At 39.4% G+C, this 27,419-nt stretch overlaps 2 protein-coding genes across 4 annotated transcripts in view; both read left to right on the forward strand.

Annotated features, from left to right (window-relative positions):
- LOC133656222 (rab GTPase-activating protein 1) overlaps positions 1 to 27,419 on the forward strand; it is a 124,935-nt gene that overhangs the window by 49,789 nt on the left and 47,727 nt on the right. The gene's annotated exons all lie outside the window — the stretch shown is intronic.
- On the forward strand, positions 21,313 to 22,976 carry LOC133655185 (probable G-protein coupled receptor 21). Of its 2 annotated transcripts, XM_062055133.1 has the most exons (2): positions 21,313 to 22,131; positions 22,219 to 22,976. In XM_062055133.1, the coding sequence occupies exons 1-2, from the start codon at positions 21,388 to 21,390 to the stop codon at positions 22,603 to 22,605; spliced, it is 1,131 nt and encodes a 376-aa protein (XP_061911117.1). In that variant the 5' UTR covers positions 21,313 to 21,387; the 3' UTR covers positions 22,606 to 22,976. The 2 variants fall into 2 exon arrangements, with proteins under 2 accessions (XP_061911117.1, XP_061911116.1); XM_062055132.1 differs by having other exon boundaries at positions 21,313 to 22,976.

Below are 27,419 nucleotides of genomic sequence, written 5' to 3' on the forward strand. Positions count from 1 at the left end.
TGAGTGGGTCCCTGAGAAGTTACTTTTATGAGTGGGTCCCTGAGAAGTTACTTTTGTGAGTGTTTCCCTGAGAAGTTACTTTTGTGAGTGGGTCCCTGAGAAGTTACTTTACTCTCATTAACTTCACATCAATTACTTCATATCAAATATTGTTTGTGTTTTCGCCATAAAAACAGGGTTTTGACAATAAAACATAAAAAAAAAGATAGATTTGAATTTGATGTAGAGATTGAAGCGTTAAATTCAAACACTTTATTTTTGGCATTTTTATGACTGAGACTTCCCAGTCCTCACTTGGGGGAGGTTGATATATGTAGTGCATCTATTCTAGAAATGACAAATATGAAAATGGCCCCTGCGTGTTTGAATTTTTCCGGATAGTCGAACCTCGGATTCAGGAGGATACAGTGTGGTTTTGGTCCTGGTGGTGGAACTGTGGACCAGCTCTAGACTGTGGGCAGGGTCCTTGAGGGTGCATGGGAGTTTGCCCAAGCAGTCTACATGTGCTTTGTGGACTTGGAGAAGACCGTGTCCTGTGGGGAGTGCTCAAAGAGTCTGATTTTGGTGGTCCTGATCAGTGTCAGAACTTGGTCCACATGGCCCGCAGTAAGTCAGACCTGGTTCCAGTGAGGGTTGGACTCCACCAGGGTCGCCCTTTGTTTACTACTTTTATGGACATAATTTCCTGGCACAGTCAGGGCGTTGAGGGGAACCTGGTTGGTGGCTGCAGGATTAGGTTCGGGCATCTACCCTCCGAACGCCTCCCTTGGGTGGTGGTTAGGGCACGTCAGACCTGGGGAAGGCCACGGGGAAGACCCAGGACACGTTGGAGAGTCTATGTCTCCTAGCTGGCCTGGGAATGCCTCGGGAGGAGCTGGACAAAGTGGCTGGGGAAAGGGAAGTCTGGGCTTCTCTGCTTAGGCTGCTGCCCCCGCGACCCCACCCCGAATAAGTGGAAGAAGATGGATGGATGGATCAAGAATTGTTCAAAGTAAAAATCACAATTAACTTGAAAATCTATTTTTTTGACACTCCTATTGCATAATGGAAGTCTGTTTTTTTTTTAAAAGTCTGTTAATTAGAGAATAATGTCCTTCCCACTATTAATAATTAACGTGTCATCTTTTCATGGACTAATTAAGCAATGAAATATTTAAATAACTAATGTTCTGTGCATACCATACTCCTGCCAGCTTCCAATTAGTGCTGTGTGTGTGTGTATATATATATATATATATACACAAGAACATTACGTCCTGGCAGTGAGTGGGTCCTCTACTGTGTGGACCTGGTGGCCTCCAAGTGTGTGAACACTGTCCATTGATTGTCATAAATGTCACCTTTGCCTTCCCTGCGTGGGACAGGAAGTAGCCGAGTGTCTCTGGATGCTGACTGACCACCAACAAAGGAACTCCCATGCAAGTTGAGGCACTGACTGACAAGACTTGTTTGTTTTCCATGCTCCTCACAAACACTCATTATTTATTATTATTATTATTATTACTACAGTACTACACTTACACAAAAAAAGAGCACAGACTTCAATCCAGCAAGCATTTTTATTAGAGATGTTCGATAATGGCTTTTTTTTGCTGATATCCGATATTCCGATACTGTCCAACTCTTAATTACTGATTCCGATATCAAGCGATACCGATATATACAGTGGTGGAATTAACACATTATTATGCTTAATTTTGTTGTGATGCCCCGCTGGATGCATTAAACAACGTAACAAGGTTCTCCAAAATAAATCAACTTATTATTGAAGTCACAAAGTGCATTATTTTTTTTAACATGCCTCAAAACAACAGCTTGGAATTTGGGACATGCTCTCCCTGAGAGAGCATGAGGAGGTTGAGGTGGGCGGGGTTGGGGAGTTAGCGGGGGGGTGTACACTACCGTTCAAAAGTTTGGGGTCACATTGAAATGTCCTTATTTTTGAAGGAAAAGCACTGTACTTTACAATGAAGATAACTTTAAACTAGTCTTAACTTTAAAGAAATACTCTCTATACCAGGGGTCACCAACCTTTTTGAAACCAAGAGCTACTTCTTGGGTACTGATTAATGCGAAGGGCTACCAGTTTGATATGCACTTAAATAAATGGCCAGAAATAGCCAATTTTCTCAATTTACCTTTAACTCTATGTTATTATTAATAATGAATGATATTTACACTTAATTGAACGGTTTAAAAGAGGAGAAAACACGAAAAAAAATGACAATTAAATTTTGAAACATAGTTTATCTTCAATTTCGACTCTTTAAAATTCAAAATTCAACCGAAAAAAAGAAGAGAAAAACTAGCTAATTCGAATCTTTTTGAAAAAATTAAAAAAGTTATTTATGGAACATCATTAGTAATTTTTCCTGATTAAGATTAATTTTAGAATTTTGATGACATGTTTTAAATAGGTTGAAATCCAATCTGCACTTTGTTAGAATATATAACAAATTGGACCAAGCTATATTTCTAACAAAGACAAATCATTATTTCTTCTAGATTTTCCAGAACAAACATTTTAAAAGAAATTCAAAAGACTTTGAAATAAGATTCAAATTTGATTCTACAGATTTTCTAGATTTGCCAGAATATTTTTATTTTATTTTAATCATAATAAGTTTGAAGAAATATTTCACAAATATTCTTTGTCGAAAAAACAGAAGCTAAAATGAAGAATTAAATGAAAATGTATTTATTATTCTTTACAATAAAATAAATAAATTTACTTGAACATTGATTTAAATTGTCAGGAAAGAAGAGAAAGGAATTTAAAAGGTAAAAAGGTATATGTTTTTAAAAATCCTAAAATCATTTTTAAGGTTGTATTTTTTTCTCTAAAATTGTCTTTCTGAAAGTTATAAGAAGCAAAGTAAAACAAATTAATGAATTTATTTAAACAAGTGAAGACCAAGTCTTTAAAATATTTTCTTGGATTTTCAAATTCTATTTGAGTTTTGTCTCTCTTAGAATTAAAAATGTCGAGCAAAGCGAGACCAGCTTGCTAGTAAATAATTAAAATTTAAAAAATAGAGGCAGCTCACTGGTAAGTGCTGCTATTTGAGCTATTTTTAGAACAGGCCAGCGGGCTACTTATCTGGTCCTTACGGGCTACCTGGTGCCTGCGGGCACCGCGTTGGTGACCCCTGCTCTATACATTGCTAATGTGGTAAATGACTATTCTAGCTGCAAATGTCTGGTTTTTGGTGCAATATCTACATAGGTGTATAGAGGCCCATTTCCAGCAACTATCACTCCAGTGTTCTAGTGGTACAATGTGTTTGCTCATTGGCTCAGAAGGCTAATTGATGATTAGAAAACCCTTGTGCAATCATGTTCACACATCTGAAAACACTTTAGCTCGTTACAGAAGCTACAAAACTCACCTTCCTTTGAGCAGATTGAGTTTCTGGAGCATCACATTTGTGGGCTCAATTAAACGCTCAAAATGGCCAGAAAAAGAGAACTTTCATCTGAAACTCGACAGTCTATTCTTCTTCTTAGAAATGAAGGCTATTCCACAAAATTGTTTGGGTGACCCCAAACTTTTGAACGGTAGTGTATATTAGGGCTGCAACTAACAACTAATTTGATAATCGATTAATCTGTCGATTACTACTTCGATTAATAATCGGATAAAAGAGACAAACTACATTTCTATCCTTTCCAGTATTTTATTGAAAAAAAAACAGCATATTGGCACCATACTTATTTTGATTATTGTTTCTCAGCTGTTTGTACATGTTGCAGTTTATAAATAAAGGTTTATAAAATTTTAAAAAATGCGCATAGCATAGATCCAACGAATCGATGACTAAATTAATCGCCAACTATTTTTATAATCGATTTAATTGATTAGTTGTTGCAGCCCCAGTGTATATTATAGCATCCGGAAGAGTTAGTGCTGCAAGGGGTTCTGGGTATTTGTTCTGTTGTGTTTATGTTGTGTTACGGTGCGGATGTTCTCCCGAAATGTGTTTGTCATTCTTGTTTGGTGTGGGTTCACAGTGTGGCGCATATTTGTAACAGTGTTAAAGTTGTTTATACGGACACCCTCAGTGTGACCTGTATGGCTGTTGACCAAGTATGCCTTGCTTCACTTGTGTGTGTGAAAAGCTGTAGATATTATGTGACTGGGCCGGCACGCAAAGGCAGTGCCTTCAAGGCACGCCTCCAATATTGTTGTCTGGGAAAAATTTGTGAGAATGGTTGCCCCAGGAGATTTTTCGGGAGGGGCACTGAAAGCCGGGAGTCTCTCGGGAAAATGGGGAGGGTTGGCAAGTATGACTGGGAGACGCAACTGCTCTGTACTTCTCCCTACGTCCGTGTACCACTCCGTACAGCGGCGTTTTACAAACCCCGTTTCCATATGAGTTGGGAAATTATGTTAGATGTAAATATAAACGGAATACAATGATTTGCAAATCCTTTTCAAGCCATATTCAGTTGAATATGCTACAAAGACAACATATTTGATGTTCAAACTCATCAACTTTTTTTTTTTTGCAAATAATAATTAACTTAGAATTTCATGGCTGCAACACGTGCCAAAGTAGTTGGGAAAGGGCATGTTCACCACTGTGTTACATGGCCTTTCCTTTTAACAACACTCAGTAAAGGTTTGGGAACTGAGGAGACACATTTTTGAAGCTTCTCAGGTGGAATTCTTTCCCATTCTTGCTTGATGTACAACTTAAGTTGTTCAACAGTCCGGGGGTCTCCCTTGTGCTATTTTAGGCTTCATAATGTGCCACACATTTTCAATGGGAGACAGGTCTGGACTACAGGCAGGCCAGTCTAGTACCCGCACTCTTTTACTATGAAGCCGCGTTGATGTAACGCCTGGCTTGGCATTGTCTTGCTGAAATAAGCAGGGGCGTCCATGGTAACATTGCTTGGATGGCAACATATGTTGCTCCAAAAGCTGTATGTACCTTTCAGCATTAATGGTGCCTTCACAGATGTGTAAGTTATTAGGTCCATCAGTGTTAAATATTATAAACGTATCACTTTCCTCTGGCACTGTTCCCCTAGCATTCAAAAAAGCAGTTATTCATCCTCTACTCAAAAGACCTAACCTCGATCCTGACCTCATGGTAAACTACCGGCCGGTGTCCCACCTTCCGTTTATCTCGAAAAAATTATTGCACAGCAGCTAAATGAACACTTAGCGTCTAACAATCTCTGTGAACCTTTTCAATCCGGTTTCAGGGCAAATCACTCTACGGAGACAGCCCTCGCAAAAATGACTAATGATCTATTGCTAACGATGGATTCTGATGCGTCATCTATGTTGCTGCTTCTTGATCTTAGCGCCGCTTTCGATACTGTTGATCATAATATTTTATTAGAGCGTATCAAAACGCGTATTGGGATGTCAGACTTAGCCTTGTCTTGGTTTAACTCTTATCTTACGGACAGGATGCAGTGTGTCTCCCATAACAATGTGACCTCGGACCATGTTAAGGTAACGTGCGGAGTTCCCCAGGGTTCGGTTCTTGGCCCTGCACTCTTTAGTATTTACATGCTGCCGCTAGGTGACATCATACGCAAATACGGTGTTAGCTTTCACTGTTATGCTGATGACACCCAACTCTACATGCCCCTAAAGCTGACCAACACGCCGGATTGTAGTCAGCTGGAGGCGTGTCTTAATGAAATTAAACAATGGATGTCCGCTAACTTTTTGCAACTCAACGCTAAGAAAACGGAAATGCTGATTATCGGTCCTGCTCAACACCGACATCTATTTAATAATACCACCTTAACATTTGACAACCAAACAATTAAACAAGGCGACTCGGTAAAGAATCTGGGTATTATCTTCGACCCAACTCTCTCGTTTGGGTATTATCTTCGACCCAACTCTCTCGTTTGAGTCACACATTAAGAGTGTTACTAAAACGGCCTTCTTTCATCTCCGTAATATCGCTAAAATTCGTTCCATTTTGTCCACAAACGATGCTGAGATCATTATCCATGCGTTCGTTACGTCTCGTCTCGATTACTGTAACGTTTTGTTTTCGGGCCTCCCTATGTCTAGCATTAAAAGATTACAGATGGTACAAAATGCGGCTGCTAGACTTTTGACAAAAACAAGAAAGTTTGATCATATTACGCCTATACTGGCTCACTTGCACTGGCTTCCTGTGCACCTAAGATGCGACTTTAAGGTTTTACTACTTACGTATAAAATACTACACGGTCAAGCTCCTGCCTATCTTGACGATTGTATTGTACCATATGTCCCGGCAAGAAATCTGCGTTCAAAGAACTCCGGCTTATTAGTGATTCCCAGAGCCCAAAAAAAGCGTTTTCTATTGGGGCTCCAGTACTCTGGAATGCCCTCCCGGTAAAAGTTAGAGATGCTACCTCAGTAGAAGCATTTAAGTCCCATCTTAAAACTCATTTGTATAATCTAGCCTTTAAATAGACTCCCTTTTTAGACCAGTTGATCTGCCGTTTCTTTTATTTTATTTTCTACTCTGCTCCCAACCCGGGGTGGACCGCTAGCCTGTTCATCGGATGGGGACATCTCTACGCTGCTGACCCGTCTCCGCTCGGGATGGTTCCTGCTGGCCCCACTATGGACTGGACTTTCGCTGATGAGTTGGATCCACTGTGGACTGGACTTTCACAATATTATGTCAGACCCACTCGACATCCATTGCTTTCGGTCTCCCCTAGAGGGGGGGGTTACCCACATATGCGGTCCTCTCCAAGGTTTCTCATAGTCATTCACATTGACGTCCCACTGGGGTGAGTTTTCCTTGCCCGTATGTGGGCTCTGTACCGAGGATGTCGTTGTGGCTTGTACAGCCCTTTGAGACACTTGTGATTTAGGGCTATATAAATAAACATTGATTGATTGATTGATTGATTGATTACCCATGTCTTGGGCACTAATACACCCCCATACCATCACACATGCTGGCTTTTACACTTTGCGCCTAGAACAATCCGGATGGTTCTTTTCCTCTTTGGTCCGGAGGACACCACGTCCACAGTTTCCAAAAACAATTTGAAATGTGGACCACAGAACACTTTTCCACTTTGTATCAGTCCATCTTAGATGAGCTCAGGCCCAGCGAAGCCCACTGCGTTTCTGGGTGTTGTTGATAAACGGTTTTCGCCTTGCATAGGAGAGTTTTAACTTGCACTTACAGATGTAGCGACCAACTGTAGTTACTGACAGTGGCTTTCTGAAGTGTTCCTGAGCCCTTGTGGTGATATCCTTTACACACTGATGTGGCTTGTTGATGCAGTACAGCCTGGGGGATGGAAGGTCACGGGCTTAGCTGCTTACGTGCAGTGATTTCTCCACATTCTCTGAACCCTTTGATGATATTACAGAGCGTAGATGGTGAAATCCCTACATTCCTTGCAATAGCTGCTTGAGAAAGGTTTTTCTTAAACTGTTCAACAATTTGCTCAGGCATTTGTTGACAAAGTGGTGACCCTCGCCCTATCCTTGTTTGTGAATGACTGAGCATTTCATGGAATCTACTTTTATACCCAATCATGGCACCCACCTGTTCCCAATTAGCCTGTTCACCTGTGGGATGTTCCAAATAAGTCTTTAAAGAGCATTCCTCAACTTTATCAGTATTTATTGCCATCTTTCCCAACTTCTTTGTCACGTGTTGCTGCCATCAAATTCTAAAGTTAATGATTATTTGCCAAAAAAAAAATGTTTATGAGTTTGAACATCAAATATGTTGTCTTTGTAGCATATTCAACTGATTATATGGCTTGAAAAATATTTGCAAATCATTGTATTCCCTTTATATTTACATCTAACACAATTTCCCAACTCATATGGAAATGGGGTTTGTAAAAAGTCATATATTTTATTTTTTGAAACCGATACCGATAATTTCCGATATTACATTTTAAAGCATTTATCGGCCGATAATATTGGCAGTCCGATATTATCGGACATCTCTCATTTTTATCACACTTTATCTTCTAATACAGGGGTGTCCAAACTTTTTCCACTGAGGGCCACACACTGCAAAAGGAAAACATGCGGGGGCCATTTTGATATTTTTTTATTTTCAAAACCAATACAATATATAGATTTTTTTTAACCTGCAGGGTTCCCCTCGAGTTTGGTCCCAGGGACCCGAAAGTCAATGGCAGTGGAATTACAGAAAAAGTGTAAAATAAGTTGAAAAAGTTAGCATGCTAACAGTTAGCATGTGTCACATACAAGTTATATGACAGTAAGGTGTACGGCTGTGGAATTAGAGAAACAAGTTTGGCAGGAAGTGACAGCTGTGCTCTAAAGGGTGAGCGCGGCTAAGGTGGTGTGGTGTTAGCGCTCTTGCCTTGCATCATTTTCCAGACCACAATAGTCTGACTGCAGTCCTTTTGAAAAAAAAAAATCCCCAAAATGTCCAGGTGACTTTTCCTCTTTGATCCACAGTTTCTCAATGTTGACTTTCTCTTCTCTCGCCATTCAGTTATAAGGGCTATGGGCTAGGTATCCATGGCGATATATATTTATGTATTGATATGGGCTAGGTATCCGTGGCGATATATATTTATGTATTGATATGGGCTAGGTATCCGTGGCGATATATATTTATGTATTGATATGGTTTTCTTGCCAAAGGCTGGTGTAGGTAGTGTTTAGAAGACAAAGAGGCGGTTGTTGGGCGATGAGCGTCAGTGTACGTGTATTGTTGCCATGTGTTGGCCACAGGGGGACACTTGCCCTTTTTCTTTGTACTGGTGGAGGTTTGAAGAAACAGAAGTTTTATGTGAACTGAGAGTTCTTTTGTGGGACAGACTCATGATTTCAGCGCACATGTTATGTCCATTTTATTTTGGAAGTCATTAAGATCTTTGTCTCTTGTTGTGGTTGCAGTTTTGGACTCAACTACCATATATTCCTGACTCTAAGCCACTACTTGTTTCCTGCACTTTGAACCCTGCGGCTAATTTCTGGATTTTTGTTTGGTCGATAAAAAACAAAACAAGCAAATACACTTAAAAAGGTGTTTTATTGTTAGGGTTATGGCGCTGTTCTTTGTACGAGTTTCCTTCCATTTCATTACATTACCATAGCACGTACAAACCTGCATGAAAACACTCCTACAGACATCACACACGGGACGCTTTAGTAAGCAAGAGTTGTTTTAGTTGTATTGTAACACTTACAAACGTTGCTTGGAGTGATGAATGAAGAATTCATATGAGTAGAAACGCTATGGACGGCGAGAAGACGGGAACAGAAGTTGTACTCCGGGTCGAAAGCTCTAAAGAGAAGCACCGGTAGTGAGCAAACTGGTCCAAAATATAGCGCCATAGCACAAACAATAACACACCAAATCAGTGTCTTTGCTTGTTTTTTGTTTTTTTTTAACTATTTGCAATCCTAGCTGTCTTTATAAGCTGCAGGGTTCAGAGCATAGGAACAAGTAGCAGCCTGTAGTCCACAATTGACAGTATTCTTGCTCTGATTATAATCCCCTCAGCTATTAAGGCAGAAAGGAATGGAAATCCACTGTAGTGTCCTTCCATTTAGTGCTTTTAACCAGAAGTCCTCCAGCCGTCCATAGCGTGTCTACTGTATGGATTCTTCATTCATCACTCCAAGCAACGTTTGTAAGTTTTACAATATAACTAAAACTATTCTTGCTTACTAAAGCGTCCCATGTGTGATGTCTGTAGGAGTGTTTTCATGCATATTTGTACATGCTATCAAAATGTAATGAAGCTAGCATCGTTAGCATCAGCTATTAAGCTAACACGTTTACAAGTGTCTAGTTTGTTCATTATTACTACTGTTTATATTTTGACATTGAATAGCTGAACATGACTGCAAAATATTTGTTATTTCATGCTATAAATCACAAATGGCTATTCAAATAAAGGAAGTTAGAATAAACATTGTTTATACTCTTTATGATTTTTGCATTTGGAGCAGTTAAAAGTGGAGAGGGAGTCGAAGAGATAGAAATTGGCTATAAAATCCAAGGCAGAATCTACTAAAGCAGAAACAAAAATGAAAATGCAAGCTGCCCATAAATTTGCCTGGAAGGCTCATGTCAGAGCCATCAAAGCAAAGATGCCAGAGAAATGTGTGAATGAAGCAAAGTCATGTGTAAATAATATCAATAACTGTGAAGTGAACACTAGTAAGGTTGTAAATACTGTATAGAGTAGACTAACCCATGTGGTTCCTGTGGATGTCAACACCATTTCTGTAGTGACTAAATAACATAGTGATTGAAACAGACAAAGTAATGTGTAAATAATGTCAATAACTGTGAAGTGAACACTAGTAAGGTTGTAAATACTGCATAGAGTAGACTAACCCATGTGGTTCCTGTGGATGTCAACACCATTTCTGTAGTGACTAAATAACATAGTGACTGAAACAGACAAAGTAATGTGTAAATAATGTCAATAAGTAGATGAACCATCTGTGGCTGTGAAGTGAACACTAGTAAGGTTGTAAATACTGTATAGAGCAGGCTAACCCATGTGGTTCCTGTGGATGTCAACACAATTACTGTAGTGACTAAATAACATAGTGATTGAAACAGACAAAGTAATGTGTAAATAATGTCAATAACTGTGAAGTGAACACTAGTAAGGTTGTAAATACTCTATAGAGTAGACTAACCCATGTGGTTCCTGTGGATGTCAACACAATTACTGTAGTGACTAAATAACATAGTGATTGAAACAGACAAAGTAATGTGTAAATAATGTCAATAACTGTGAAGTGAACGCTAGTAAGGTTGTAAATACTGTATAGAGTAGACTAACCCATGTGGTTCCTGTGGATGTCAACACAATTTCTGTATTGACTAAATAACATAGTGATTGAAACAGACAAAGTAATGTGTAAATAATGTCAATAACTGTGAAGTGAACACTAGTAAGGTTGTAAATACTGTATAGAGTAGACTAACCCATGTGGTTCCTGTGGATGTCAACACAATTTCTGTAGTGACTAAATAACACAGTGACTGAAACAGACAAAGTAATGTGTAAATAATGTCAATAAGTAGATGAACCATCTGTGGCTATGAAGTGAACACTAGTAAGGTTGTAAATACTGTATAGAGTAGGCTAACCCATGTGGTTCCTGTGGATGTGAACACAATTACTGTAGTGACTAAATAACATAGTGACTGAAACAGACAAAGTAATGTGTAAATAATGTCAATAACTGTGAAGTGAACACTAGTAAGGTTGTAAATACTGTATAGAGTAGACTAACCCATGTGGTTCCTGTGGATGTCAACACAATTACTGTAGTGACTAAATAACCTAGTGACTGAAACAGACAAAGTAATGTGTAAATAATGTCAATAAGTAGATGAACCATCTGTGGATGTGAAGTGAACACTAGTAAAGTTGTAAATACTGTATAGAGTAGACTAACCCATGTGGTTCCTGTGGATGTCAACACAATTACTGTAGTGACTAAATAACAGCTCCAATTTTGTTTCCTCCGACCACACTTTCCTTCAGAAAGTCTTATCTTTGTCCATGTGATGTCAGATGAAACAAAAATGGAGCTGTTTGGCCACAATACCCAGCAATATGTTTGGAGGAGAAAAGGTGAGGCCTTTAATCCCAGGAACACCATGCCTACCGTCAAGCATGGTGGTGGTAGTATTACGTTCTAAGGCCTGTTTTGCTGCCAATGGAACGGCTGCTTTAAATGGGACAATGAAAAAGGAGGATTAGCTCCAAATTGTTCAGGACAAGCTAAAATCATCAGGCCGGAGGTTGGGTCTTGTTGGGTGTTCCAACAGGACAATGACCTCAAAAGTGGTAAAGGAATGGCTAAATCAGGCTAGAATGAAGGTTTTAGAATGGCCTTCCCAAAGTCCTGACTTAAAGGTGTGGACAATGCTGAAGAAACAAGTCCATGTCAGAAAAGCAACACATCTAGCTGAACTGCAGCAATTTAGTGGTCAAGTGGTCAAGCAGAAGCTTGTGGATGGCTACCAAAAGCGCCTTATTGCAGGTAAACTTGCCAAGGAAGCAAATATTAACATTACTGTATGTATACTTTTGACCCTCACATTTTCAGTAGACCCATAATAAATTCGTAAAAGAAGCAAACTTCATGAATGTTTTTTGTGACCAACAAGTATGTGCTCCAATCACTACATCACAAAAAAATAAGACTTGTAGAAATGATTGGAAACTCAAGACAGCCATGACATGATGTTCTTTACACGTGTATGTACACTTTTGACCACCACTGTATATACAGTATATATATGTATATATATATATATATATACATATATAATATATATACACATATATAATATACATATGTATATATAAATACAGTAGGTATATATATATGTGTGTGGGTATATGTATATACATAATTATATATATATGTATGTATAATGTGTACGACTGAATGCTAACTGCAAGAAATATTCCCTCCCTGGTCGTTTGAACCGGCTGAACCTGCACCTGAGTGACTATGTTTTGGGGCTTTTGCTACTCAACTCCTCGGGAAAAAAACAAAAAACTAATGAGGAGCTGCCTGCCAAGTTATTGGATCGGGTGCTAATTAATAGCGTCTGAGGCGGTGAAATGTAATTATTTGGCATTTCTGTTGTATAAACAAGTGGGAAAAATCAATCACAGTACTTAGTTTTGTTAGTCCATGTAAATGAGTAGCACAGTCTTGTATGTTGTGAAAAGCAGGACTACAAGGTCATTGTTTACTATCTGGTCAGCTGGGCTTCGATAAACTGCTGCTGGTCACTTATTGATTTATTATTAAAGGGGCACTGCACTTTTTTTTTTTTTTGAAGAGTCATTCACAATCCTTATGTGACACAAAAATGTTATATGTTTTTCTTTTCTTATGCATTCTAAGTTGTAAATAAACATTAGCAAAAGTCAGCTAACAATGGAGCTGATTGGATTTGCTCTAAAAATCTCTTTTAAAAACATCCAAAAACGTCTGCTAATGTTTTATATACACTGTAAGTATATATGTCATGTAGTAACATTCATAATAACATGTGATATATACATGATGTAAGTATATATGTCATGTAGTGACATTCATAATAACATGTAATATATATATGATGTAAGTATATATGTCATGTAGTAACATTCATAATAACATGTAATATATACATGGTGTAAGTATATATGTCATGTAGTAACATTCATAATAACATGTAACATATACATGGTGTAAGTATATATGTCATGTAGTAACATTCATAATAACATGTAACATATACATGGTGTAAGTATATATGTCATGTAGTAACATTCATAAAAACATGTAATATATACATGATGTAAGTATATATGTCATGTAGTAACATTCATAATAACATGTAATATATACATGATGTAAGTATATATGTCATGTAGTGACATTCATAATAACATGTAATATATACATGATGTAAGTATATATGTCATGTAGTGACATTCATAATAACATGTAATATATACATGATGTAAGTATATATGTCATGTAGTAACATTCATAATAACATGTAATATATACATGATGTAAGTATATATGTCATGTAGTAACATTCATAATAACATGTAATATATACATGATGTAAGTATATATGTCATGTAGTAACATTCATAATAACATGTAATATATACATGATGTAAGTATATATGTCATGTAGTAACATTCATAATAACATGTAATATATACATGATGTAAGTATATATGTCATGTAGTAACATTCATAATAACATGTAATATATACATGATGTAAGTATATATGTCATGTAGTAACATTCATAATAACATGTAATGTATACATGATGTAAGTATATATGTAGTATCTAGTAACATTCATAATAACATGTAATATATACATGATGTAAGTATATATGTAGTATCTAGTAACATTCATAATAACATGTAATATATACATGATGTAAGTATATACTCAGAGGCCATGCAGCAGCTCATTATGTCAATATAGCAGCATAAGCTAGTTAGCACTCTGAGACCACGGCGCCACTAAAAAAATATTTCCTCTGCGTTAGCGCTTATAATAACAATATCACTAATACTTGATTATTATTCAGGTCACAGACTCAATAACTCCACAGTGATGTTTTTGTGCATTTACTCAGAAATGTGTGAAACTAACAATACAAAAAGAATGCCAATGTAAATTAATTAACACTGACACAGACACTCATAAACGTGTTAGCATATTAGCTAATGCTAATGATAGCGCATACAAATATGCATGAAAACACCCCTACAAACATCACACATGGGACAGTTTAGTAAGTAAGAATTGTTTTAGTTATATTGTAAAACTTACAAAGGTGATGAATGAAGAATCCATACGAGTAGAAACGCTATGGACGGCTAGAAGACCGAACAGTACTTTTAGCGGTTGAAAGCTCAGTCTAAACAGAAGAGCAGTGCAGTGAGCCAAGTCGTCCAAAAGATGGCGCCATAGCACAAACAATAACTTACCTTTTTAGTGTATTTGCTTGTTTTTAAAAAATAAAAAGTTTGCATTATGGCCGTCTGCGAAGAAAAATCCATAAATTAGCCGCACCGTTTTATAATTTGCAGGGTTCAAAGTAGCGGTTTATAGTCTGGACTTAGGTCTCCTCCCTGTGCAAAAGAGCCTATCCTGAATAGAGAAGTCACATCTCATTATCGTGGTTCATGTGCATCACTCACATTTCACACAATAAGTTTAGTCTTCAGTATTGTGCAGGGGGCTTATTGGGTCATCAATATTATGCCCTGTCAATCAATATTGCAGTGTTCAAAATTGATCCATGATAAATGAAATGAAGTAAGCAAATGGAGCATCGCCTGTGGGATTTGTTTTATTTAGTAAAGTAACCTTTGTGTTCCACTTAATGACTCTAATAAAAACTGCTTTGTAACTGCTCCCAAATAGAAACACAGCAGGAACCTTCTACCATTCAAACTGTTGAGAAGTCCTTATCTAAACGTAGATAAGTCCTTATTTCAACCGTTGATAAGTCATTATTTACACTGTTGATACGTCCTTATTCAAACTGTTGATAAGTCCTTATTTAAACTGTTGTTAAGTCCTTATTTAAGCTGTTTATAAGTCCTTATTTACACGGTTAAGTTATTTAAACTGTTGATAAGTTGTTATTTAGACTGTTGATAAGTCGTTATTTAGACTGTTAATAAGTCGTTATTTAGACTGTTGATAAGTCCTTATTTAAACTGAGTAGAGTATGATGAGTATGTATGATGAACAAACTAAACTGTTTATAAGTCCTTATTCACACTGTTGATAAGTTATTTAAACTGTTGATAAGTTCTTATTTACACTGTTGATAAGTCCTTTTTTACACTGTTAAGTCCTTATTTGAACTGTTTATAAGTCCTTATTTACACGGTTAAGTTATTTAAACTGTTGATAAGTTGTTATTTAGACTGTTAATAAGTCGTTGTTTAGACTGTTGATAAGTCCTTATTTAAACTGAGTAGAGTATGATGAGTATGTATGATGAACAAACTAAATGAAATGAAGTAAGCAAATGGAGCATCGCCTGTGGGATTTGTTTTATTTAGTAAAGTAACCTTTGTGTTCCACTTAATGACTCTAATAGAAACTGCTTTGTAACTGCTCCCAAATAGAAACACAGCAGGAACCTTCTACCATTCAAACTGTTGAGAAGTCCTTATCTAAACTGTAGATAAGTCCTTATTTCAACTGTTGATTAGTCCTTATTTGAACTGTTGATAAGTCCTTATTTCAACTGTTGTTAAGTCCTTATTTCAACTGTTGATTAGTCCTTATTTCAACTGTTGTTAAGTCCTTATTTAAACTGTTGATAAGTCATTATTTACACTGTTGATACGTCCTTATTCAAACTGTTGATAAGTCCTTATTTAAACTGTTGTTAAGTCCTTATTTAAACTGTTGATAAGTCCTTATCTAAACTGTTGATAAGTCCTTATTTAAACTGTTGATAAGTCCTTATTTAAACTGTTGATAAGTCCTTATTTAAACTGTTGATAAGTCCTTATTTAAACGGTTGATAAGTCCTTATTTAAACTGTTGATAAGTCCTTATTTAAACTGTTGATAAGTCCTTATTTACACTGTTGATAAGTTATTTAAACTGTTCATAAGTCCTTATTTAAACTGTTGATAAGTCCTTATTTAAACTGTTGATAAGTCCTTATTTACACTGTTGATAAGTTATTTAAACTGTTGATAAGTCCTTATTTAAACTGTTGATAAGTCCTTATTTTAACTGTTTATAAGTCCTTATCTAAACTGTTGATACGTCCTTATTTAAACTGTTGATAAGTCCTTATTTAAACTGTTGATAAGTCCTTATTTAAACTGTTAAGTCCTTATCTAAACTGTTGATAAGTCCTTATTTAAACTGTTGATAAGTCCTTATTTAAACTGTTGATAAGTCCTTATTTAAACTGTTGATAAGTCCTTATCTAAACTGTTCATAAGTCCTTATTTAATTTGTTGATAAGTCCTTATTTAACCTGTTGATAAGTCCTTATTTAAACTGTTGATAAGTCTTTATCTAAACTGTTCATAAGTCCTTATTTAAATTGTTGATAAGTCCTTATTTAACCTGTTGATAAGTCCTTATTTAAACTGTTGATAAGTCCTTATTTAAATTGTCGATACGTCCTTATTTAAACTGTTGATAAGTCCTTATTCAAACTGTTAAGTCCTTATTTAAACTGTTAAAAAGTCCTTATTTAAACTGTTAAGTCCTTATTTAAACTGTTGATAAGTCCTTATTTAAACTGTTGATAAGTCCTTATTTAAACTGTTAAGTCCTTATTTAAACTGTTGATAAGTCCTTATTTACACTGTTGTTAAGTCCTTATTTAAACTGTTGATAAGTCCTTATTTAAACTGTTGATAAGTCCTTATTTAAACTGTTGATAAGTCCTTATTTAAACTGTTGATAAGTCCTTATTTACACCGTTGTTAAGTCCTTATTTAAACTGTTTATAAGTCCTTATTCACACTGTTGATAAGTTATTTAAACTGTTGATAAGTTCTTATTTACACTGTTGATAAGTCCTTTTTTACACTAAGTTCTTATTTAAACTGTTTATAAGTCCTTATTTACACGGTTAAGTTATTTAAACTGTTGATAAGTTGTTATTTAGACTGTTGATAAGCCGTTATTTAGACTGTTAATAAGTCATTATTTAGACTGTTGATAAGTCCTTATTTAAACTGAGTAGAGTATGATGAGTATGTATGATGAATAAACAGGAAGTCAATCTTGTAGTCTTGCCACAGTCTCTCTAACAGGTTGAAATTGAATTTGCACCTTTAATATCTGTGCTATAATACAAATAAAAACTATGTCCGCATATTTAAAGGTGTGGTGGGGCGGGGTTGAGGTGGGTGGGGTTGTGGGGGGCTTTGTGTGGTGGTAGCGGGGGTGTATATTGTAGCCCGGAAGAGTTAGGGATGCATGGGATTCTGGGTATTTGTTCTGTTGTGTTTATGTTGTGTTACGGTGCGGATGTTCTCCCGAAATGTGTTTGTCATTCTTGTTTGGTGTGGGTTCACAGTGTGGCGCATATTTGTAACAGTGTTAAAGTTGTTTATGCGGCCACCCTCAGTGTGACCTGTATGTCTTGCAGTCACATGCATCTTCTGCATTTTGTAACAGTGTTAAAGTTGTTTATACGGTCACCCTCAGTGTGACCTGTATGTCTTGCAGTCACATGCATCTTCTGCATTTTGTAACAGTGTTAAAGTTGTTTATACGATATCCTCAGTGTGACCTGTATGTCTTGCAGTCACATGCATCTTCTGCATACAACATGTGACTGGGCTGGCACGCTGTCGGTATGGTGAAGAAGCGAACGTGTGGACAGGTTGTAGAGGACGCTAAAGGCAGTGCCATCACGGCACGCCCTTAATATTGTTGTCCGGGTGGAAATCGGGAGAAATTCGGGAGAATGGTTGCCCCGGGAGATTTTCGGGAGGGGCACTGAAATTCGGGAGTCTCCCGGGAAAATCGTGAGGGTTGGCAAGTATGCTCTATGTTTACATTTTCACACTTTGCACTATTTTCTTACACTTTATGAAGCATTTCTTACATATTCCTTCATTTTAAGAGTTTATTATTAAGTGTTCAATGTGATTTCAACATGTTGTTGACATTGTTTGTTTTCCATGCTTGTGTTGACATTTCCTCTCTGCTTTGACATCTGAGACATTATAAGCAGAGCAAGGTTACATTTCAAATCCAATATATTTCTTATTTTCCATAGGTCAGTCATTTTCAATCTATATTGGTAAACGGGCTCCATCAAGTGGTATGCAAAAAACAATGACCTCATTAAATATTTCTATACAGTGTTACTGTTCAAACTGTATATTAAATATACTTGTTAAATAAAACCTCTGCCTTGTTTTAATGAATACTTGTGCCTACTACGCTACTGTATTTTAATGTTGCTCATTATGGTGGCCCTTGGAGAACCAAGTGTTTTCTGACGTGGTATTTGGTGATAGAAAGTTAGAGAACCACTGCCATAGGTCATAAAAAATATCAATAAGTATCAATGTGGGCCGATATAAAACACTTGTATTTTGATACAGTTTTCAGATATCTAAACCCGACTAAAAATGTTTTCTATTGTGTTTTGTGTTGTCTTTTTTATCAATTAAAATGTCTTTCATAAATAAAGGGAGAAAAGATAAGCAAAACTGGCATTCGTTCATGTGTATTTATAGTTTAAAGGCCTACTGAAATGACATTTTTTTTATTTAAACGGGGATAGCAGATCCATTCTATGTGTCATACTTGATAATTTCGCGATATTGCCATATTTTTGCTGAAAGGATTTAGTAGAGAACAACGACGATAAAGTTCGCAACTTTTGGTCGCTGATAAAAAAAAGCCTTGCCTGTACCGGAAGTAGCGTGACGTCACAGGTTGAAAGGCTCCTCACATTTCCCCATTGTTTACACCAGCAGCGAGAGCGATTCGGACCGAGAAAGCGACGATTACCCCATTAATTTGAGCCAGGATGAAAGATTCGTGGATGAGGAACGTGAGAGTTAAGGACTAGAGTGCAGTGCAGGACGTATCTTTTTTCGCTCTGACTGTAACTTAGGTAAAAGGGCTCATTGGATTCCACACTCTCTCCTTTTTCTATTGTGGATCACGGATTTGTATTTCAAACCACCTCGGATACTATATCCTCTTGAAAATGAGAGTCGAGAACGCGAAATGGACATTCACAGTGACTTTTATCTCCACGACAATACATCGGCGAAGCTTTTTAGCTACGGAGCTAACGTGATAGCATTGTGCTTAAATGCAGATAGAAACAAAAGAAATAAGCCCCTGACTGGAAGAATAGACAGAAGATCAACAATACTACTATCAGGAGACACCGAACCAAACACTGGACATGTAACTACACGGTTAATGCTGTGCCACCTGTCGAAGCCTAGCAATGCTGTTGCTAACGACGCCATTGAAGCTAACTTAGCTACGGGACCTCGTCAGAGCTATGCTAAAAACATTAGCTATCCACCTACGCCAGCCAGCCCTCATCTGCTCATCAACACCCGTGCTCACCTGCGTTCCAGCGATCGACGGCGCGACGAAGGATCATCGATGCGGTCGGCGGCTAGCATCGGATAGCGCGTCTGCTATCCAACTCAAAGTCCTCCTGGTTGTGTTGCTGCATCCAGCCGCTAATACACCGATCCCACCTACAGCTTTCTTCTTTGCAGTCTTCATTGTTCATTAAACAAATTGCAAAAGATTCACCAACACAGATGTCCAGAATACTGTGGAATACTTTTTTAAATGGGTGTAATTTTGAGTTATGTGTGGTGCTTTGACATGTTTTATAATATCCACAAAGATGAGTGAGCAAGTTTGTGTTATGTGTGACCATGTGTGTTGACTTTTGTCTTTGTTTATTTGTACCACGAGTGGGAAGGGTTGTTTGGGTCATATATACAAATGCTGTGCTGTGGACAATGCATGGTTATTAACCAGAATCACTGATATTGTCCCAGTTTCAATTTTACTGTCAGATATTTTATAATGAAGTTGGAGGCGTGCCAGATTCCTTATTAAACTGGTGACGTCTCAAACTCCTTATTAAACCGGTGACATCTCAAACTCCTTATTAAACTGGTGACGTCTCAAACTCCTTATTAAACTGGTGACGTCTCAAACTCCTTATTAAACCGGTGACGTCTCAAACTCCTTATTAAACCGGTGACGTCTCAAACTCCTTATTAAACTGGTGACATCTCAAACTCCTTATTAAACTAGTGACGTCTCAAACTGAACACGCCGGTGGGCCGCACTTGGCCCGAGAGCCGTAGTTTGGACACCCCCGGCCAAACCTTTGGAGTTAGACGACAGACGCTTCCTGGGTGAGTGACGGTAGCTACTTGCAGTGCTCCAGCACAAATAATAAGTCAGCCCGCTCTAATGGCAAAACGTCTGCGCCCGGAGCACTTTTGCCAGGCAGATTGATATCAGGAATGTTGTTGTGTTCGTCAGCGACCTTGTTTCCTGCTCCAAGGCGGCCAGGCACCCGGGCAGAAATAATGCGGAATAACGCTCGTTTATGACAGCGTTTAACGGCGGCGGTGATATTCTAAGGAGTGCGCATGAGAGCTGAAGGCAGATTGGGAGGGGCGTGGGCCGGAGACAGCCGCATGTCTCTGCGCTCCGTGATTGGCTCGGGCCACGGCAGAGGGGAGGGGCTTCTGTGTCTTTGGCCGTTTCTTCAGAGAGGGAGACTCACTAAAGGAGGATAAATCACTAAGAGGAGGAGGAGGAAGCGAGGGGGTTCTCCCAGCGTCGTCTCCACTCCAGACGTCGCTGCTGCTGCTGCTGCTGCTGCTGCTCTGGGGAGAAATAGCAGCTTGCCAAGGACCAGACGGCAAAGTCTTGGGAAAGACCTCAAAAAGTGCGATGATGACCAGGTGAAGAGGACAGAGACCACATCATCCTTGTTGCCTGCTTTTTGCACCCGGCGGTGAGTTTGCACTGGACTCTGCCTCGGGGACTCTGGGGTCGACACAAATGTAAGCAGGAGCCATGGAAGCGGTCTTCGGGTGTCAAGGCTCCTCAAGCGTAAAGTGGACGGGAATTTCGTCAAAGGAGGCTTCTGGGCGGGCGGAAAGTCGCAAACAATGTGTTAATTTGCTGGAAGTCGGTGGAAGCGGAGGACGACTTCACCTTCCTCTGTCCTCTCCGTCCCTCCTGCCCGTGAGACCAGGTGTCAGGATGGAATGCAGCCATGGGTCTTCTGGTTTGGATTGAAAGCCTCCAGCTGGTTGCATCGCAGGGGAGCTACCTTGGTCTCAACGTATCCTTGAGGGCCCCGAGAGACTTGGCCAAGAAGATGAATTCTTCCCTGTATCCACTGGACCAGAACTCTGCTGACCTGTCAAACTTCTCCGCTCCATTTTGCCTGCTTGACATCAGCTATTCCAGAGTCTTCACCACCTGCCTTCTGGAGGTCTCCATTATACTCCTCCTCACCGTTCTGATCATTTTGGGCAACCTGGTGGTGATTTTTGTCTTCCACTGTGCGCCTTTGCTCAGCCAGCACACCACCAGCGCCTTCATCCAGACCATGGCGTATGCCGACTTGCTCGTGGGCGTCAGCTGCCTCTTCCCTTCCCTGTCCCTGCTCCATCACCTCCAGGAACTGGACCCCAAGCTCACCTGCCAGGTGTTCGGCTACCTGGTGTCCGTCTTGAAGTCGGTCTCGATGGTGTCTTTGGCGTGCGTGAGCGTGGACCGCTACATCGCCATCACACGCCCCCTGACCTACGCCTCCCTGGTCACGCCATGCCGGGTGCGCTGCTGCATCGTCCTGATATGGCTGTACTCGGCGCTGGTGTTTCTGCCCTCGTTCCTCGGCTGGGGAAAGCCGGGTTACCACGGCGACGTGGTGGAGTGGTGCGCCCTGGAGTGGAGGACCCGCCCGGCCTTCACCGCCTTCATCGTGGCGCTTGTGTACGCCCCCGCCACCCTCACCGTCTGCTTCACCTACGGCAACATCTTCAAGATCTGCCGACAGCACACACGGGAGATCAGCGAACGCCACGCTCGCTACCGACCTCAGCAGCACCAAGACCCCGTCATGACCTCTGGATCTTTGGTCAATGACGACAGCGCGGCGGACCAAAGGCACTTGCCCAGCTTGTCCAAACCCCAATACCAGCAGCCGTCCCCGACATACCCGGATAAACGATACGCCATGGTGCTGTTCCGGATTACCAGCGTTTTCTACATCCTCTGGCTGCCGTACATCCTCTACTTTCTGCTGGAGAGCGGCGGGATCTACCACCACCCGGCGGCTTCCTTCCTCACCACCTGGCTGGCCATCAGCAACAGCTTCTGCAACTGTCTCACCTACAGCCTCTCCAACTCCGCCTTCAGGAAAGGCCTGAAGCGCCTCTGCTCCTACTGCTTGCAGCGCGGCAGCGGCGGCTGCTTCAGGGTCAGGAAGCCCAAGAATGCCTTTGTCGGATCGGTAGAGCAGGGGTGCGGCGGGCAAGGGTACGAATCGCGCAAAGGCGACAGAGGGGTCGGCACCACGTGTCACGTGTAGCGCCCGCATCCGGGGGTCCGATCTTGTGTCTCTCCTAAATGTTCTGAGACAGAAAGGGAGGCGTCGTCCCGCCATCCGCTGCTTCTGTCACATTTGGAGGTTACGCAGACGTCCTCTCTGGCACTGAGAGGACTCCGGAGCCACGGATAAATTGCTCCACAAGGTGTCATTCAATCATGGGGTGGGGGGAACGAAACTGTCATTTATTCGCCAGACAAAACAATGCAAACAGAAGTTTGTGGGTGTTCTTGTGTAAGACCAATCGAGCTTTGTCGGCAGAAAACAAGCCTCATGGACTCTCACACTATTATGTTAGATCCACTATGGACTGGACTCTCTCACTATTATGTTAGATCCACTATGGACTGGACTCTCTCACTATTATGTTGGATACACTATGGACTGGACTCTCACACTATTATGTTAGATCCACTATGGACTGGACTCTCACACTATTATGTTAGATCCACTATGGACTGGACTCTCTCACTATTATGTTAGATCCACTATGGACTGGACTCTCTCACTATTATGTTAGATCCACTATGGACTGGACTCTCTCACTATTATGTTAGATCCACTATGGACTGGACTCTAACTATTATGTTAGATCCACTATGGACTGGACGCTCACTATTATGTTAGATCCACTATGGACTGGACTCTCTCACTATTATGGTAGATCCACTATGGACTGGACTCTCTCACTATTATGTTAGATCCACTATGGACTGGACTCTCTCTATTATGTTAGATCCACTATGGACTGGACTCTCTCACTATTATGTTAGATCCACTATGGACGGGACTCTCTCACTATTATGTTAGATCCACTATGGACTGGACTCTCTCACTATTATGTTAGATACACTATGGACTGGACTCTCTCACTATTATGTTAGATCCACTATGGACTGGACTCTCACTATTATGTTAGATCCACTATGGACTGGACTCGCTCACTATTATGTTAGATCCACTATGGACTGGACTCTAACTATTATGTTAGATCCACTATGGACTGGACGCTCACTATTATGTTAGATCCACTATGGACTGGACTCTCTCTATTATGTTAGATCCACTATGGACTGGACTCTCTCACTATTATGTTAGATCCACTATGGACTGGACTCTCTCACTATTATGTTAGATCCACTATGGACTGGACTCTCACACTATTTTGTTAGATCCACTATGGACTGGACTCTCACTATTATGTTAGATCCACTATGGACTGGACTCTCTCACTATTATGTTAGATCCACTATGGACTGGACTCTCACTATTATGTTAGATCCACTATGGACTGGACTCTCTCACTATTATGTTAGATCCACTATGGACTGGACTCTAACTATTATGTTAGATCCACTAGGGACTGGACGCTCACTATTATGTTAGATCCACTATGGACTGGACTCTCTCACTATTATGTTAGATCCACTATGGACTGGACTCTCTCACTATTATGTTAGATCCACTATGGACTGGACTCTCTCACTATTATGTTAGATCCACTATGGACTGGACTCTAACTATTATGTTAGATCCACTATGGACTGGACTCTCTCACTATTATGTTAGATCCACTATGGACTGGACTTTCTCACTATTATGTTAGATCCACTATGGACTGGACTCTCTCACTATTATGTTAGATCCACTATGGACTGGACTCTCACACTATTATGTTAGATCCACTATGGACTGGACTCTCACACTATTATGTTAGATCCACTATGGACTGGACTCTCTCACTATTATGTTAGATCCACTATGGACTGGACTCTCTCACTATTATGTTAGATCCACTATGGACTGGACTCTCTCACTATTATGTTAGATCCACTATGGACTGGACTCTCACACTATTATGTTAGATCTACTATGGACTGGACTCTCTCACTATTATGTTAGATCCACTATGGACTGGACTCTCACTATTATGTTAGATCCACTATGGACTGGACTTTCTCACTATTATGTTAGATCCACTATGGACTGGACGCTCACATTATTAACTGTATCCACTCTGCATCCATTGCACGGACCACTCAAGAGGTGGGGGGTCCCCGCATCTGTGGTCCCCTCCAAGGTTTCTCATTGTTATCCCATTGGGTTGAGTTTTTTCTTCCCCTAATGTGGGATCTGAGCCCAGGATGTCGTTGTGGCTTGTGCAGCCCTTTGAGACACTGGTGATTTAGGGCTATATAAGTAAACATTGATGATTGATGTGCACTTTTCCCGTACCTTTTATTCGTGTCCAACATGCTGAAACTGAAGGAACAGTCCCGTGTTTACACTTGCACAATCCAAACATGCCCTCAAAGGAGTAAGACAAAATCATTCTATGATCAGTGACCACGCAAGGCTCGGACTGTTATCCTGCTGGTTTTTAAACAGTTTTATCTGAGCGGCGGTACGGAACGCTGCTTCGTCCTGTTCAATGTGGAGCAAAAAAACCCTCGAGTGTCTGTTTTCGCACTAATTGTACACAGATCGTTGGTACATGGTTTAGCTGGTACATCCTTCGCCCGAAGAAACTGAGGGACCGCCTTTTGTTCCTCGGAGCACCTGAACTTATGTACGTGAGTTGGAGGACTGGCAAGAAACCGGACAAAGAGGCCATTGTTGTGTGAAAGGAGCCCTGCGACCTGCATGTGTTTGTGTGCATGTATGTTCCCATGCTCTATCTCTACCGTCAATGCATCCATTGTGTGTTCAGGGTTTTTTAACCACCAAAGCTTTAAATACCTTATGTTTTATACCAAATAATGGGTTTTTTTGTAGTATGTGAATGGTTTCTGCAGTTTGTTGCCTTGATGAGCAAATAATTCCCTAACATTTAGTTAGGGCTGTTTTTTTAGACATGTGACTGTTAGACCGCGTGGACGGGTTGTGGGTTCACGGTATTTGCAGCCAGATAATAACATTTGTTGTCTTTGTACTGCTTGCATGTTTCCTAGCTCTAGTGACTCGCTAGAACGCGACCTATGGCTGGATGAGACTGTTATTTAAAGCGAAAGGTGCCAACGCGACTACCGCCTTCCTGTTGTTGTTGTTGTTGTTGTTGTCGTCGTCATGATGTTTGCTGTTGTTTGACCATGACGCACAATCATGTTAGGCTGCGTTCACACTCGTGGTTCGCTACTCTGGTGCGCTGTGTTTGTCATAGAGGGTTTACTGACATGCTGTGACAATTATGTCAAACCTGGGTTAAATACTTGAATTTTATATTCTGCAATATTAACAGGCCCAGATTCCATCAAAATATTCTAAAAAGTACTTTTAAAACACAGTTTGGTGACATATTACCTAACAAAACTCCAATATTTCAAAGCAAAATGCCATCTGTTTGGTTAAATACTTGATTTTTATATTCTGCTATAATAGCAGGCCCAGAGTCCATCAAAAGATTCTAAAATATACTTTAAAATGCAGATTTGTTGACATATTACCTAACAACATTCAACTATTTCAAACCTAAAGGACGTCTGTTTGGTTAAATACTTTATTTCTTTATATTCTGCAATAATAACAGGCCCAGATTCCATCAAAATATTCTAAAATATACTTTAAAATGCAGATTTTGTTGACATACCTAACAACATTCAACTATTTCAAACCTAAAGGACGTCTGTTTGGTTAAATACTTTGTTTTTTATATTCTGCAATAATAACAGGCCCAGATTCCATGAAAATATTCTAAAATATACTCTTAAAATGCAGTTTGGTGACATATTACCTAACAAAACCTCCAATATTTTAAACCAAAATGCCTTCTGTTTGGTTAAATACTTGATTTTGTTATATTGTGCAATAATAACAGGCCCAGATTCCATCAAAAGATTCTAAAATATACCTTTAAAATGCGGTTTTGGTGACATATTACGTAACGACAATCAACTATTTCAAACCAAAAGGACTTAAATACTTGATTTTTGTTATATTCTGCTGTAATAACAGGCCCAGATTCCACCAAAAGATTCTAAAATATACTTTTAAAATGCAGTTTGGGGACATATTTCCTAACCAAACTCCAATATTTCAAACCAAAATGCCATCTGTTTGGTTAAATACTTGATTTTTATATTCTGCTATATTAACACACCCAGATTCCAGTGTTTCCCACACATTCATTTATTTGTGACGGCCCGCCACGAAAGAATTACGTCCGCCACAATTTTTTTTTTTTTGTCCTGTCCAGCTTCTCAGGCAAATCATATAGTTGATGTAGATGCCCATATAGGCTGTTCAGATTTACTTTACAAAAGAGAAGTGTAGGATACTTCTCTTGTTGCCTTATTTGTATTTGACCACTACTGTTTTCTGTTTATTTGTTACTGACTGTGGCAGGACACCTCTGCCTCTGTTTCACTTTATGTTGCTGGTAAATAACATGGTTGTAGTAGTAGGCTAAAGTTAAATTATTAAGTATGCACTAATTAAAGGGGCAGAGCTTTAAGAGACATTTTAGCTTTTATATTTTATAAGATATATTTTTTGTAAGAACCACAATTAATAAATATATTTCAGTGAATAACTTATTGTTCAAATCTGTATATAAATATGTACATAAAGTGTTGTAATTATATTGTAAACTGGATGGATGGATGGACATTTAAAACAAAACTGTTATTATTAATTAGTAAGTATACATTTTTTGAGCCTTTTTAGAGAAAATCATATCATTGTAGTAAATTATGCAAATTACTCGATGATGTCATGGTGACCACGCCCATAGCCACGCCCCCGCCGCCACAAGTATCTTGGCAGTTTATGGGAAACACTGGACTCCATCAAAAGATTCT

This window comes from Entelurus aequoreus, linkage group LG08 (assembly GCF_033978785.1).
Source record: "Entelurus aequoreus isolate RoL-2023_Sb linkage group LG08, RoL_Eaeq_v1.1, whole genome shotgun sequence".
NCBI lineage: Eukaryota > Metazoa > Chordata > Actinopteri > Syngnathiformes > Syngnathidae > Entelurus > Entelurus aequoreus.

What these genes read in the sequence shown, in the direction of transcription:
- LOC133655185 (XM_062055132.1), top strand. Translation starts at nt 21,388, where the DNA reads ATGAATTCTTCCCTGTATCCACTGGACCAGAACTCTGCTGACCTGTCA.